A 15627-nucleotide genomic window follows, 5' to 3' on the forward strand; every position below is an offset into this window, starting at 1 on the left:
ATGAAGATACAGCCATAAATGTTGCCTCTACAGTGTTAACAAGCTTTTCCTTTGATTTGACCTGGTGACCTAGTTTTTGACCCCAGATGACCCAATATCAAACTCGTCCAAGACATTATTGAGGATAACACTCTGACCAAGTTTCATTAAGATTGGGCCAAAAATGTGATCTCTAGAGTGTTAACAAGCATTTCCTTTGATTTAACCTTGTGACCTAGTTTTTGACCCCAGATGACCCAATATCGAACTCGTCCAAGATTTTATGGAGGGTAACATTCTGAAAAAGTTTCATTAAGATTTGGCCAAAATTGTGACCTCTAGAGTGTTAACAAGATTTTCCTTTGATTTGACCTGGTGACCTAGTTTTGGACCCCAGATGACCCAATATCGAACTCATCCAAGATTTTATTGAGGGTAACGTTCTGACCAAGTTTCATAAAGACTGGGCCAAAAATGTGACCTCTAGAATGTTAACAGTTAAACTGTTGACGACAGACTGACGGACGGATGACAACGGACACAGGGCAATCACAAAAGCTCACCTTTGAGCACTTCGTGCTCAGGTGAGCTAAAAACTTAACCAAATCAGGACGCCGACGCATGGGAGTCCAATAGCTCTACTATTCTTTGAATAGTCGAGCTAAAAATTAAAGGGTAATAAAACATACCATAGTACTGATGTTGTTGGAATGTCTGAGCTGATTTAAACTTATATTATCGCCGCCTCTATCAACCTCAGACATATTTATCATATTTACATCCTCGGATTCTTCATCATCTATGTCAAGTGATAGATCACGACCATCCTGTTTTTTACCTTCCATTTCATTTAACAATCCTTCAAGAAAATGAGCACTGAAGTCGGAATACTCTTTTTCATAGGAGTTTAAGATTGTGTAATTTTCAGACACGTTTCGAACAATCTCCACACGTAGTATACCATCTCGTGGCCATTCTTTCTGTACATGTTGCAGACAGTTGATTGGGGATCTCGAGAATACAATATGAATGTAAGCAAGGATACCTAGAACAACCAGAGCCTGAAATGATAGAACAGTACGACCTGTGTTAATGACACCTCAAAAGAGCATCAACCTCTTTACGAAAGCCAATATTTCATTTCCTAACAGATATGATTCAAATTGCAGGGATTTTATTACGGACTGGGGGAGGGGGGCAGGGGGCAAGGATTTTCTCTCCGCTATAGCAGACTGAAGATGTGGCTACTTTTTCTGTAGCAAGTAAAATTCTAAATGGCAGAACTCCAAGACCTCAACTTTGCAACTTACACCCTCTACTTCAATACAATGTAATTAATGAAAACCTTGAAGTAGATTAACTCTTTAAAAATCTATCAGTGAATCATTAATAATTTCAACACTTCTTTTCTTCTCTGTAAATATCTACATTCCAAACTATCAACCAATCTTTTTAATATTTACTTCTTTAAAACCAAATATATGTGCATAATATATGTGCATAATACTATTACACAACAATTTCACAGTGTGAGCTGTTCTTGTCTAACACTGGACCAATACTTGTCATCCACTTTATCTTCTCTGATTAATACAGTTTTACAACTTGCACCTATTGAATGTAAGTACACACTGAGTGTATAATATACTGTCTAAAGATTAGGGTTAGGTTCAACCTAGGTTTGTAGGAAGCATTCAATGTGTGTGTACATTCAATGTGGGAGAATTAATACCTTCTGTTTTAAAACCCAATCATTTAAGGTGACAATTGGCAATTTCTGTGCAATTATGTATTCTTCATTTAAGAAATAATTTATAGCAAAAGCCTGTTTTAACACTATTTATGCATGATGGGCGGTTATACGTTGGGCGTAATAATTTCACGAGGGTGCAGCCCGAATGAAATTATTTTACGACTTATTACCGCCCGAGTGTATAGTGTTAAAACACGCTTTTGCTATGAATTATTTCAATTCTAATATGCCCTTAATCTAAAACAGTAGATAAAATATAGTAGCACTCTTTCTTGGTCGCAACAAAAACCTTGACGTCACCGCACTTTAACGAGACGTCATTCTAGCGCAAGTGTGTTTTAACAGAGACAGGCATATTAGAATTGCAATTTCTGACTGCGTTCGCCTTAACAGAAAATTCTTTTTCATAACAACCAGAGAATGCTGAAATCGCATATGAAGAATAAGTAAACGGAAAATACCGATTTTCATTAAAGGTCCATTACTAGTACCTCAAAATGGACAGATTGTGTTAATAATATTTATCATTTTATGTTAGAATAATCTCACCTTTATCAGGATTGCAAATTCTATCACTCTCCTTACTGGTTTAGGAAAAGCTCTGGCGTAAGCGAGAGCAATCCTGTAGAACAAGGCATGGAACAACCTGTCTCTCACATTCAATAACGGGTTCTGTGGCCCGCGGCGTCCAGCATTACGGGCTTGTCCAGGAGCGTTGTTATTGTTGTTGTTGTTATTATTTTCTGCATCCATGATGACGGTTGTGTTGGGTCATACTAAACAGTCATACTGAAAGAACAAAGCATAACAAGAGCTGTTTGAAGGTCAGTGCGAATGCTATTTAAAAATGTTTACAAATTTTTTTTTGACAGATGGGGTGGTGGTGGAGAGGGAAGTGATGTTATGAGGTACTAAGGGACAATATGACATGTAAGCAAATGTGAGTATTGTAATTATTTATTTTGGTTGGGATGGGGTGGGGAGGGAAGCGGGGTGTAGTTATAAGGGATACTTTAAAGTTTGAAACCATATGTTAGTTTAAGAAGTACAAAAAAATACTAATAACTGTGGGTTTTCTGGGGGTGGGGTGTGTGAGGTTTGGGGCAGGGAAGGTGGTGTAATGATAGTGTGGTAGGTGTGAGCGGTATGATGGAATCCATGGAGCAATGTGAGATAAAAGTACCTGTAAGAAATGCAAAAAATCTAATTTGTTGGAGGGTTTCTAAAATACAGTCTATTAATTGCAAAACAACTGGGAAAATACCTGGGTATCACTAATTCAAGAGATATAAATCTAATTCATCATCCGCAAATTAGTTTCTGTTTGTAGATCCCACTCAAATGCAGTGCAGATATGGAGAAAAAAGCAACTAGACCTAAATGAAAAATATAATGATTTTTCATCAGCTTGGTACATATATAGATTAATATGGTATTTATTTAATAAAAGTGTATCTGATTAGTAACTTTATGAGGTATTATACCTCATACAGTTACTAATCAGATACACTTTTATTAAAATGTGGCCAAATTTCAGCAATTCAGCTTCAATTTGGCAGTTTCTCTCAAAAAATGGCTTAAAACTTTCTGAGGCCCAGTGGAGGCCATGCAAAGTTCCCTATGTTTACCTTTTCTACTTTTGGTTTGAATGCGCTAGCACAGTAATCCCAAATCAGTTTAACGTTAATATTTACATGTTTTCAATAAAATAAAATGCTTCAACATATTTCCAGCAATTGCCTGCATCATTATATGAAGAATTGCTATTTCATGCAGGGTTTTTTTTTTCGGCCAATTTTAGTAGCCATTATTCGGCTATATTCCCAATGCCAAAAAGTATGTATTTTTCCCAAAATGAATGCAAAAATTCCCAGTCTACATTCTAAAAAAAATTTCATCAAAATTGCACAAATATTGACCAAATTATGGACAATTTTGTAATGGAAGTATGTTAAAGAGGTTGTGCAATATGAAACAAGTGTATGAGAAAGTGCTTAAACACATCCTTACTATATCCTATAGGACTAAATATTTCCCAATTTGGAAGATCTATGCGTCAAAATTCCCAATTTTGGGGGTATAGGCTATATTCCCAAATTAGCTAGAAAAAACCCTGGGATTTATAAATAAAAACTTCTGTTTCCTATCACCTGCAATATGTTTGAAACAACAAAAACAAACAACAGCTAATTCATAGACAATTTGTAACTATGTATATATGGTATATGAAATCATAGATAATTATGTACATGTATCCTCTCTGCAAATATCTTATTCAGAATTAACAAAGATTACCGGACCTCTAGACTGCCATACTGACTTCAAAAGTCCTACAAGGCTGTGTTTCAGTTAATGAAATGATCACATTCTTTGAAAAGATACACTATCGACAGGAAATGAAAAAAAGAACACATTTACTCCTCACATGAGTGTGCCTGTGACATGGGCAAATGATGCCATGCAAATTTTGCAAACTGAATATACCAGAAAGGACTCCTTAATTTTAGTCTTGCATGTGCCATGTAGAAACTTCAAATGGGTTGAATATAACTCATAATTTAAGATAAGAGATTTAAATCTTCGGAAATGTGATGCAAACAAGTGCGAGGGGATATTTACCGAAGCACCAGTTTCAATACACTGCAGACTGCCAATGACAATAAACTGCAGAAACAAAACACAAAATATACATTAAAAAAATATCACTGAGGCAATCTTATGCTTTAGTGTCATTAAAAATTATATATTGTACATGCACCATTGATCCTTTCCAACAGATTTCATCGGGGATTTCCTAAAAGAAATATGCTGAATAACTTTGGACATGATGGTACAGCGAAGTCAGAAGTTATCATGCTGTCCTGAAACATCCTATTATTTGGACTAGGATCCATATTACAAGTCACTGCCTTTCCACAATTAGTTTTGAAATAGCTAACTTAACACCGGTATGAGTCAAAGAAGTATAAAATACGCAGAATGGCAACAAGAGATAATCTCACGTAAGCTCCTGTCAGCCCGTTATCTTACTGAAGCATTTGCTAACTTGATCACTCGTGATCAAATCAACAGACGCTTATTAAAGTATTACACTGGTGAGACGGTCGGCACATAATAAACGGAATCGGGTCCAATTTTCAAACGACAACTGTCGTTTTCTCAGACTTCCAATCATAAAGTCATTCCTTCCCAGTGTAGAAAATACTGATAGGGAATAGATTCTACCAATTTTCGTCGCATAGCGAAGAAAAATCGGGATCGATCCCTCTACGGTAACATGCAATATATACGGAATGACATATACTATCGAATTAAAAAATGTGGTCTTCCGGCACGTGCACAGAGCATCTGACTTCGGATTTTTTGGAAGAATAAGCGTCCACATAACTTGTCCGAACCGCAACATCTTGCACATCAGTACAAGGCAGTGGCTAGGGTTACGGTACCGTAATCCTTGCCTCAGATTCTAGGATTACGGAACTTCCGTATTTCTAGACAACCCTATGAGAATAGGCTAGGATTACGGAAGTATTTAAGAGGAATCATATATATATGTTAGGACATGCATAAATGATGTTGTTAACTTAATTGTTTCACTTAAAATAGCGATTTTTCATGTCTGTCGTATTATGGGTTAGTAAAAGAAGAAAGAGAAAAGAAAACAAAATAGATAAAAACAATTAAAAATGGAAGAAAAAAATTGCATAATCATGACTATGAAATAATAACGTTCTCTAAACAAAAACAAAATTACAACAATATTTTTTTTAAAAAAAAGAACAACTATTTTTTATGGAAATTGAAAAGTAAAAGAAATGGGCCAATTGAACTGAGCACTCCTCGTGATGTGGCCCGGATATAGTTGGACAATTATGTAAACATTGAAACGTTACTATTTTCATTAAGAATATTTTAACTTTTATCATTCATAATCATTCATCAACAGCGCATAAATAACTGTCCACCTATATTTTACTAACCCAAAATGGCGGATCGATAACATGAAATAATATGGCAGACATAAAAATTCGCTATTTTAAATGAAACAATTAAGTTAACAACATCATTTATGCATGTCCTAACATTTATATTTGATTCCTCTTAAATACTTCCGTGATCCTAGCCTATTCTCATAGGGTTGTCTAGAAAAACAGAACTTCCGTAATCCTTGAATCAGAGGCTAGGATTACGGCACCGTAACCCTAGCCACTGCCTCAGTACAAATATGTGCAGTAATACCAGTATCGATTTTTTTTTTTACAAAATTTACCTTTAAATTGATACAAACGCATATTTCTAGGCAGGCTGATGGCCTGTAACGATTCCTGATTGAAGCATTGCCTTATTTCATATTAACATTAAAAAACACCATTATCATTATAAACAAATGATCTGATAGAAAGTTTTTCAGGACACAAATTTTTATCCTTCTGCTGTCTGTATTACAGTGAACTTGCCAATTCCGAACCAGTCTGTAAATTGACTCATTTCCAAGTTTTTAAGCAGCCGTGGCGCATATGTCAAGAAAAACCGTAAGCTATGTTTTGGTTTTATATCTAATGCATTAAACTAATAATTAATTGCTGGTAAATGTTCAAGTTATTCTTACATAATCCATATTTGCAATATTGTCCAAATGCTATATTTTTTCTTATGTGGAAATTTTATGCTCTTTCCAGCCATATATCCCACATTAAAAACAACTTGACCATTGAGATGCCTAAAGAGGACATATAGATGGCATACATTGTGCCTATTCTGAATCACACATTTTCAGTTGTTCTGCTGCATGTTGTTTAAAGATTGCAGAAAAATTTTTAATGCCGATTCAATGTGTCCAAAATATTAATTTATGTTATTATTTTTACCCCTGGCCAGATGTTAAAGAAAAAGGCGGAGGTATTATTATACAATATGACTATTTTATTCACATGAAGGACAAGTCCGCCCACATGACTGTTTTAAAACAGAATATTTGAATAATGCCAGAGAAAGATATCATGCCTTAGTATCGTTTTAGTCATTTAATTGGCCTTAAATGCGATTATTTCTATTCCCGACATAAAATAATTTCAGTTTTCGATTCAAGATGGTAGTTTTATGTTGTTGTGGATAGTAGTAAGAAATCCATTTCAGGTCATTTGTGGTGATTCGGAATAGGCGCGTATGACTCGGATTACGCACAGTACCAGTCTGATCAATTACAGAAATCTGTAACAAACAATGTTTTGTTTCGAATTTCTTTTCACATTATTTTAATCGTGACATATTTGTCCAGCATTTAAGATGAAATTTATATTTAAAATATAAACTTGACGAAGCAAAACGATAAAAAATTAAAAACTGGTTTGGAAAGGGCAAGTTCGCTGTATATACAGGTAAAACTAGATCTCATTCAGTTCCCATGTGATGTTGGTGAGATTTGCTCTAAATGCCTTTCAAGTTGCCGATCTATTTATTTTTATAGTTCTTTGGGTGTGTTATGGAAATTTTTGACCAAGTGAAAATAATTGCAAGTGAGCACCTTTCATAAAATCATTTCAAATGGATCAATCTTATTTTCCATTTCGTTTCTAAGAGTCACATCAACATAAGAATATATACCTGCTATGTGTGCAGACTGATTTGGAAGCAAGAAGTGACTTAATCTGTTTAATTATCTGTAAAAAAAATAATCACGTCAGTTTTCCCGGAAGTAGTTGCTGTATGTAACCTCTACATCTTTGATTATTCCATTTTATTTTATAAATATAATATAAGTACTGAATATATTTTTATATATATACTTTAAAATTTGATTTTAGTTTGTGAAGAAAATAAGATTTTTTTTATCTCTTTTGATTAACTAACTTCTTATTTTATTTGCATTTCAGATTTACTATTCAAGATGGAGGAGGAGAGGGAAAGCGTTTCGAAACAAAATGAACAATCAGACAATTATTCTAATATTGTGTCAGGCGTCATTCACGAATACGATGTAATTGACAGCGAGAATGATAATGTGAATATTTAGCTATGACTTATGAAATGGTTGCGTTTAATTTTGGCCAAGTAAAATTATGGAGTTGCATTCGTACTTAAAAGATTTCGAACCGTAAAATATCCCTGCCGTGTGAAAAAAAAAATCAAAGCATAAAGGCCAAGTTCCACTACTATATAAATGTCCCCCTTCACCCCCCCCATCCCAAAAAATAAATGATAATTAGAAGATCAGGGGATTGTGACAGACATGAATATGTGGTCAATGAAGTTGAAAGAAATTAATTTTCCTTCTGTGAATGCAGGGTTTCCTCTGGGTCAATTTCACTTTGCGCCAACAAATTCGCCAATCAGGAAAATTTTGCGCCAGTGGCTCTCAAGTTGGAGCCAATAGTCTGTGATGGGCGACATACCATTTTCTTTTTCAGTCTCTTTTTCATTTGATTCTTTACAGTAACCATGCAATTTGGGTTATTAATAAAACCTGGCCCAGCCCGGCCAAAACCACGGAAATAGCCGATTCTGATTGTACGGAAACCACCGGAAACTTACGGACGGAAGCCTAATATAATTACGAATGATATCGTGTCGATATCAACTTACATATTTAGAATTTAGTAAAAAAAAAAAACACTGAACTTTATGATGCCCGCGAGGAACTTCTTTGATGACTTCTTTGGGTTAAAACTGCGTGTTCTTTCTGGTTGCAAAAACGTCTTATTAATACAATTTGTAAACTTATACACAGGAAGTCGTTATACATAGCGTTGTTTTGACGAGCCTTCTAATTAGTTCCCGATATTTTGTATCGTTATCATTATATACTATTTTATAATCACGTTTTGTCCAAAAAGTTGTTATATTTTGAAGAAAGGAATTCCTCTCGGGCCTCAAAGAGTTTTTGTTTCATCTGTGCATTCCCAAAGCCTAAATAATTCTTTGTGTCCGGTAACATGCCTAAAAAAAATAGGTAGTAAACAGGCAGGATTTTTTATACTTTTTGTTCAATGAGACTTTACGGAAATTATTTTTATGTCAAAAAAAAGAATGAATACGAATAATTTCTAATATCACTGACAATTTTTAAAGAATAGAATGAGCAGTTTTTTAAAACTTTTATTAAAAGTTTTTAAAAAATCTCAAAGACCATAAAACATTTAGGGTCATGTAAAAAAAAATAGGATAGGTCGGGATACCGATTACGCACGAAGAATGCAGCGTTGAATATTGAAAAGTTTTACACACGGTACCCCATATTTTTAAAATATTCCTCTATAAATATATAGAAACAAATACTGAGATAGGTTTGTTCACGCAGCATTCTGAGTATCTCTTGAACTTAGTCAACTGAATTGACGTACGATGAAAGTCACAAATTGAATATATTGTGGTACATTGCAGTTTGTGGCATAGCCTTTGCACTTTCGATAATCGATTTCATACTCGGCAGGTTGCTATAATGTTTGAACATATTTTTTTTTTTTTTTTTTTTAAGTTTGCAAGTAATCTTTGAATAAACTAACTTACTTAAATTATATTCAAATTAGTTCAAAACTATATAGAGTAGTATATATTAGAGGTAATATTTTACCTTTTTTCATTTTTGTACAGATGTCTCGTAAACCTGAGGTCGCGGGGTCGAATCCTGTCAGCGGATTTTGACCGTGACTCCAACAGTCCCTTCTTTCGGTGCGAGTACTGGTTACTTTCCAGGAAGCAGTCATCGAGTGTATTTCACATTAGTTGGTGAACCAAAACTCGACGCGAAAAAGAAATCTTTTAGATGGGAACAAAATTACCATTTAACTGCACTCAATATACAGAACGATTCACACTGTTTCGTGAAAAAAGACCAAGTAAAAACTTGTTAAGGTTCGTTTGGATATTTACCAATGCTCTACACTTTCAGATTATGCATTTAGATACTTCAAAATTAAAATTCAATGGTTAGACATATCTTGCAAAACTTTGAAAGTTTTTAGGTTGATTTGATATATTGTTGTATACAGAATGCCTTTTCAGTCAGTTTGCTAGTGCTCGGCATTTTTGATACAGAACAACTGAAGAATCGTTTGAGCCCGCTAATCATAATTTACAAATAAGTCTCGAAAAAGCAAAATAAAACTTTGAACGGATGTTGTTTCTTCAAATCTCACAAATTTCTTCATTAAGATTTTTTTTGTAAATTTATCAATATCACAATGTACTGCAGACGATTTACTCTAACACTGCTTACTTTACTATGGTTACGTGACCACACCGGAAGTGAACTGTACTTGGATCTATATTGAGCAGCTTTAATGCTGTCGCATTCTGAGACCTTACGTTTTGTGAGTTTTTCATTGGTAGAACCAAACCGCGGTATTGTCTTAATTTTCTCCTACCCTATTTTCACGCGCAGCTATTGGACACTCAATTTTTACATACAAATGCTTGTATCTAAGGGGAAAATAAGTTAATCACCACAAAAAAGTTTACAACAGCATAAATTTCATTTAATTATATTCTTATTTTGTTAGCCATTTTCGATTTCTTTCCGATCTTTATTGTTACGCGTGTATCCCTGAATACATGTTACACACAAAAGCGGTGTAATGAAAAACATAATATAGTACTTCTTATTAAACATTTTACTGATCGTTCGCCACTTAGTATGTATCTTTTATTTTCTGAAAATGTTCCTGAAATGTTTTTGAATGAAATATAATTATAAAATGACTATCAAGTTCATTTTTATGCTGTGGTGCTAGGAAAATTTTGATTGTGCATATCAAAGTCCCGACCAACTTAAAAGTCGGAATTAGCCGGGAAGAATTATTTCCTGTTGTGGCCTTTTAAGATTTTAAGCCCATTTTCGTCAACATTTTATTATACATTTATAATTTAAATACTAAATTCTTTCTCTAAAGTAACTTACAATTGTCGCATTGCAAAAATATTAGTCACGGATAGAGTTATTTTGAGGGATCACTCTCTCAGGAATACATTATTTATTTTATTATACCGAAAAAATAATGAAATGATTTATTTAACATTAAAAAAGTTATTACTTACCAAATAATGAAGACAGAATTAAGGAGGCTTTACTAGTAAGCACTTAGAAATTGCCGCGACTTTGCTGTATAAAAATCATTACTTTTTGATAGGTATTTATAGTCTTGAGGTTACATAACGCTGTATTTATGGGCATACTTCAACAAAATCAGCAGCAGTAACATTCGAAAAGCGGCGATAACTACGGAACATAATGAGAACACTCATTTTCTTAGTAGTTAGTAGTTAGTTAATTTCCCATCTGATGGTGATAGTTTCAGTTTGATATTTGATGAAAAATTGTTTTCAAAATGTTGCATGTAGAACAAATCATTCAAAAGCAGAAAAGAAAAACAGGCCGGGTTCACACATGTATGAACACAAGATAAAGTAATTAAATCCTATGTATAAATAAGCGCATCGTCTTTTAATCAGTACGAAAGTATCGATCTCTCATAGGGAGACATGAAAATGTAATATCACATGCGCAGAAACACAAAATAGCGTTGTTGCGCATGTGATATGAAATTATTGTTTTTATCATTAAATCTATATTTATAGTCCTTTCCATTGTTCTAGATGTAGTCACATGTTCAACGATAAAAAATCGTATTTTCTCGAAGGCGGAGCCAAACACACATATTGACCTCCAGCTGTGACGTCCACGCGTTATTACGTTAAAACAATGCGACGTCGTACACAATTAACCACGAAAGATGACCTAAGGCTGCAGACATTTGTATCTAATGTTTATACTTATGAGTAGGCTGGATTTGATAATAAAACAATTGTCGTTTTTATGTGTGGTCGATATGTGGATTTATCGACCTGTAAAAGCGATATCAAGTCGATAAATTCGCTCGAGGTTGATATTGCTTTTATCAGGCCGATAAATCCACATATGAACCAAGCCATGAGAAAACCAGCATTGTCTATTGCGATTAGTTTTTAGTTTATACAAATTTGTTTTAGCTCGATTGCGATGAAAGCTTCAAGCTTATTGTAACCACTCTCGAGTCCGCTTCCTGGAAAAACCAGTACTGGTGTCATATGAGAAGTCATGGTCGTGACCCCAGTGGGGCTCGAACCCACGACCTCTTGTTTGAGCGGCCAACACCTTATCCACTAGACCTCCGCTCCCTATTGCGATTAGAGAAACCGTTAGCAAACAGCATGGATCCTGACCAGACTGGACGGATGTTGGTTTTCTCATGACGCGGCTCATATCGACCTCACCAAAAGGCAATTATTGTAAAATATCACATGCGCAGAAATTGAAAATAACGATTTTGCGCACGAGATGTAAAAACTCTTATGATATATTATTCAAGTTAAACTAATGGGAAAAGTGCATTGGACATTATGTGGGGTATAATAATTTAACATCTGAATTGCACACATTTGTAATCCATGCTTTAAAATGTTCATTTTAAAAACAAAAAAGTTAACATTGTGTGAATAGTTGTATAAGCATATAGCAAAAGCATAGTTCGTAGTCCGACCGGACCGGTTTTTAGCTCGACTATTCATAGAATAGTAGAGCTATTGGACTCGCCCATGCGTCGGCGTCCGCGTCCGCGTCCGCGTCCCGATTTGGTTAAGTTTTTGTATGTAAGCTGGTATCTCAGCAACCACTTGTGGGAATGGATTGAAACTTCACACACTTATTCACTGTGATAAACTGACTTACATTGCACAGGTTCCATAACTCTATTTTGCTTTTTTACAAAATTATGCCCCTTTTTTGACTTAGAAATTTTTGGTTAAGGTTTTGTATGTAAGCTGGTATCTCAGCAACCACTTGTGGGAATGGATTGAAACTTCACACACTTATTCACTGTGATAAACTGACATACATTGCACAGGTTCCATAACTCTATTTTGCTTTTTTACAAAATTATGCCCCTTTTTCGACTTAGACATTTTTAGCTCATCTGATTTTTTGAAAAAAAATGATGAGTTATTGCATCACTTGAGCGGTTGTCGGCGTTGGCGTCTGCGTCGGCGTTGCCTGGTTAAGTTTTATGTTTAGGTCAGCTTTTCTCCTAAACTATCAAAGCTATTGCTTTGAAACTTGGAAGACTTGTTCACCATCATAAGCTGACCCTGTATAGCAAGAAACATAACTCCATCTTGCTTTTTGCAAGATTTATGGCCCCTTTTGTACTTAGAAAATATCAGATTTCTTGGTTAAGTTTTATGTTTAGGTCACCTTTTCTCCTAAACTATCAAAGCTATTGCTTTGAAACTTGGAATACTTGTTCACCATCATAAGCAGACCCTGTACATCAAGAAACATAACTCCATCTTGCTTTTTGCAAGAATTATTGCCCCTTTTGGACTTAGAAAATCAGTTTTCTTGGTTAAGTTTTATGTTTAGGTCAGCTTTTATCCTAAACTATCAAAGCTATTGCTTTAAAACTTGCAACACTTGTCCACCATCATAAGCTGACCCTGTACAGCAAGAAACATAACTCCATCCTGCTTTTTGCAAGATTTATGGCCCCTTTTGGACTTAGAAAATATCAGATTTTTTGGTTAAGTTTTATGTTTAGGTCAACTTTTTCTCTTAAACTATCAAAGCTATTGCTTTGAAACTTGCAACACTTGTTCACCATCATAAGCTGACCCTGTACAGCAAGCAACATAACTCCATCCTCCTTTTTGCAATAATTATTGCCCTTTTGGACTTAGAAAATCATTTTCTTGGTTGAGTATTATGTTTAAGGCAACTTTTCTCATAAACTATCAAAGCTATTGCTTTAAAACTTGCAACAGTTTTTCACAATCATAAGTGGACACTGTACATCAAGAAACATAACTCTATCCTGCTTTTTGCAAGAATGATGGCCCTTTTTAGACTTAGAAAATCATGGGTAGAACAATATTTCTATTATACAAAAAAAATCAGATGAGCGTCAGCACCCGCAAGGCGGTGCTCTTGTTGGTTAAGGTTTTGTATGTAAGCTGGTATCTCAGTGCTCACTAATTGGAATGGATTGAAACTTCACACACTTGTTCACTGTCATGATCTGACATACACAAAGCAGGTTCCATAACTCTGTTTTGCTTTTTTACAAAATTATGCCCCTTTTTTCGACTTAGAATTTTTTGGTTAAGGTTTTGTATGTAAGCTGGTATCTCAGTACCCACTAATGGGAATGGATTGAAACTTCACACACTTGTCCACTGTCATGAGCTGATAAGCACTATGCAGGTTCCATAACCCTATTTTGCTTTTTTTAAATTATGCCCCTTTTTCGACTTTCGTATTCATTCAGTCGACAAGGCTGTTGAATAGTCGAGCGTTGCTGTCCTCCGACAGCTCTTGTTTTTTTAATTCTGTGTTAAAAAGATATGCTAGTATTATTTCAAATATAAAAGAAAGAGAAATCAAAAATTAAATAATCTAAAAACAAAAATAACGTTAGCAGTAAATTGTTAAAACATGAAAGTTCATTGCTATCACTACCCTCCCATTTATCCGTATTAGATATTTACCGTTTTTTATTGTTTTGTTTTAAACAGACTGAGCGGACATGTTTCGGGGTGTTTGTGTGTGGGGGGGGGGGGGGTCCGGGTTCGAAACTTTGCGACCGATCTTTTATATTTTATACTCCAGTTCATTCCTTTCTACAACTTACTGTAACTCCGGGTATCATCTCCATACAAAATCACCCGGTTTTGTTTAAAGCTAAATCATATGATTTATCATTTGAGCAATATTTTATGATATTTTTTTTTTCAGTTTTCTTGTATTTCAGGAACAAAGACCTTTTACATAGAGTTATACCTCTTCTGGAAATGTTTACTTTGATATTTTTTATGAAATTTTGTAATTGCCTCCCTTTAATATGAAAAAAATGTAAAAGTGGACTATGTTTTTAGATTTTGATATAATTTATTAGTTTATTTAGTTTTATATTCAAATTTGAATACTTCAACAACCTGAAACAAATGGCATGTATGAAAACAGCGCATAGCTTCGTAGTTCATCTATTTTCGATCTATTTTGGTTGCGCAACCGAGATAGGCAGAAGGAGTATAATAATAATTTCATAAACTTACATTTATAGTAAATTTTCGCAAAATGTGTACTTATCAATGCAAATCTTTGACAACCTTAATATAAGAGTATTTATATATTTATATGTTCCCTAAGACAAGATATTTTCATTAAATTAATACTTAATATGCTAAAACGCTATCTTGGTCGGTCAACCAAATTTTATAAATACTTCCAGTGCACGGTATAGACCCCTTCGCCTTACTACACAACCTAGTGTCACATCGTTAGGTGTGAAATAACGACGTACATTTAACTAGCCTGTCCAGTTCTGTTGAAAGTATCCTGCAAACTGCTATCTCGTGTCTGTCCGGTACACAAAATGACACATCGACTGCCGAACGTATTACTTCTTTGACTGAGTGTGATTCAAATATCATGTTATTTTAGGTCTTTGCTTATGTCAAGTGCAATACTTCATCAAACATACATATCATCAATATTAAATATTTTGCTTCTACTTTTGTAATAATGAAATAAAATACGCATAATTGCCTTGATAAAGATGACGGTATCACCATTCGTAATTATATTAGCCTTCCGTCCGTAAATTTCCGTACAATCGGAATCGGCTATTTCCGTGGTTTCGGCCGGGCCGGGCCGGGCCGGGTTTTATTAATAACCTGCAATTTGCTCTTGAACCAGTCTATCCTAATATCACATTAAATCAAAAATAGTTTTTAATCTTCTCAACCATTTTCAAGAACATTTTCTAAACAAAAGTAATTGCTCAATCTATAAAATTATCCCTTTATATAGTTTGCCATTTTTAATTATCTCCCTTAAGGGTCATTTTCACTAAATAGATGTTTTTAAA

General features: G+C 34.5%; 2 protein-coding genes across 4 annotated transcripts in view; one reads left to right on the forward strand and one right to left on the reverse strand.

Moving 5' to 3' along the window:
• The window catches only part of LOC123525658 (membralin-like), a 32550-nt gene extending 25091 nt beyond the window's left edge, over positions 1-7459 (reverse strand). Inside the window, exons 1-3 of one of the 2 annotated variants that reach the window (XM_053539073.1) lie at positions 7337-7459; positions 2282-2521; positions 669-1040 (exon numbers count right to left, since the gene is read on the reverse strand). In XM_053539073.1, the coding sequence (XP_053395048.1) occupies positions 669-1040; positions 2282-2485 (576 nt within the window). In that variant the 5' untranslated portion in view covers positions 2486-2521; positions 7337-7459. The remainder of the gene's footprint in view (positions 1-668; positions 1041-2281; positions 2522-7336) is intronic. The other variant, XM_053539071.1, reaches the window with a different exon arrangement.
• A 115-nt stretch (positions 7460-7574) lies between these two features.
• LOC123524257 (BRISC and BRCA1-A complex member 1-like) overlaps positions 7575-15627 on the forward strand; it is a 37295-nt gene continuing 29242 nt past the window's right edge. The window contains exon 1 of one of the 2 annotated variants that reach the window (XM_045302323.2): positions 7575-7733. In XM_045302323.2, coding sequence (XP_045158258.2) covers positions 7620-7733 — 114 coding nt within the window. In that variant the 5' untranslated portion in view covers positions 7575-7619. The remainder of the gene's footprint in view (positions 7734-15627) is intronic. The other variant, XM_045302324.2, reaches the window with a different exon arrangement.

Source organism: Mercenaria mercenaria, chromosome 3, assembly GCF_021730395.1.
Source record: "Mercenaria mercenaria strain notata chromosome 3, MADL_Memer_1, whole genome shotgun sequence".
Taxonomy (NCBI): domain Eukaryota; kingdom Metazoa; phylum Mollusca; class Bivalvia; order Venerida; family Veneridae; genus Mercenaria; species Mercenaria mercenaria.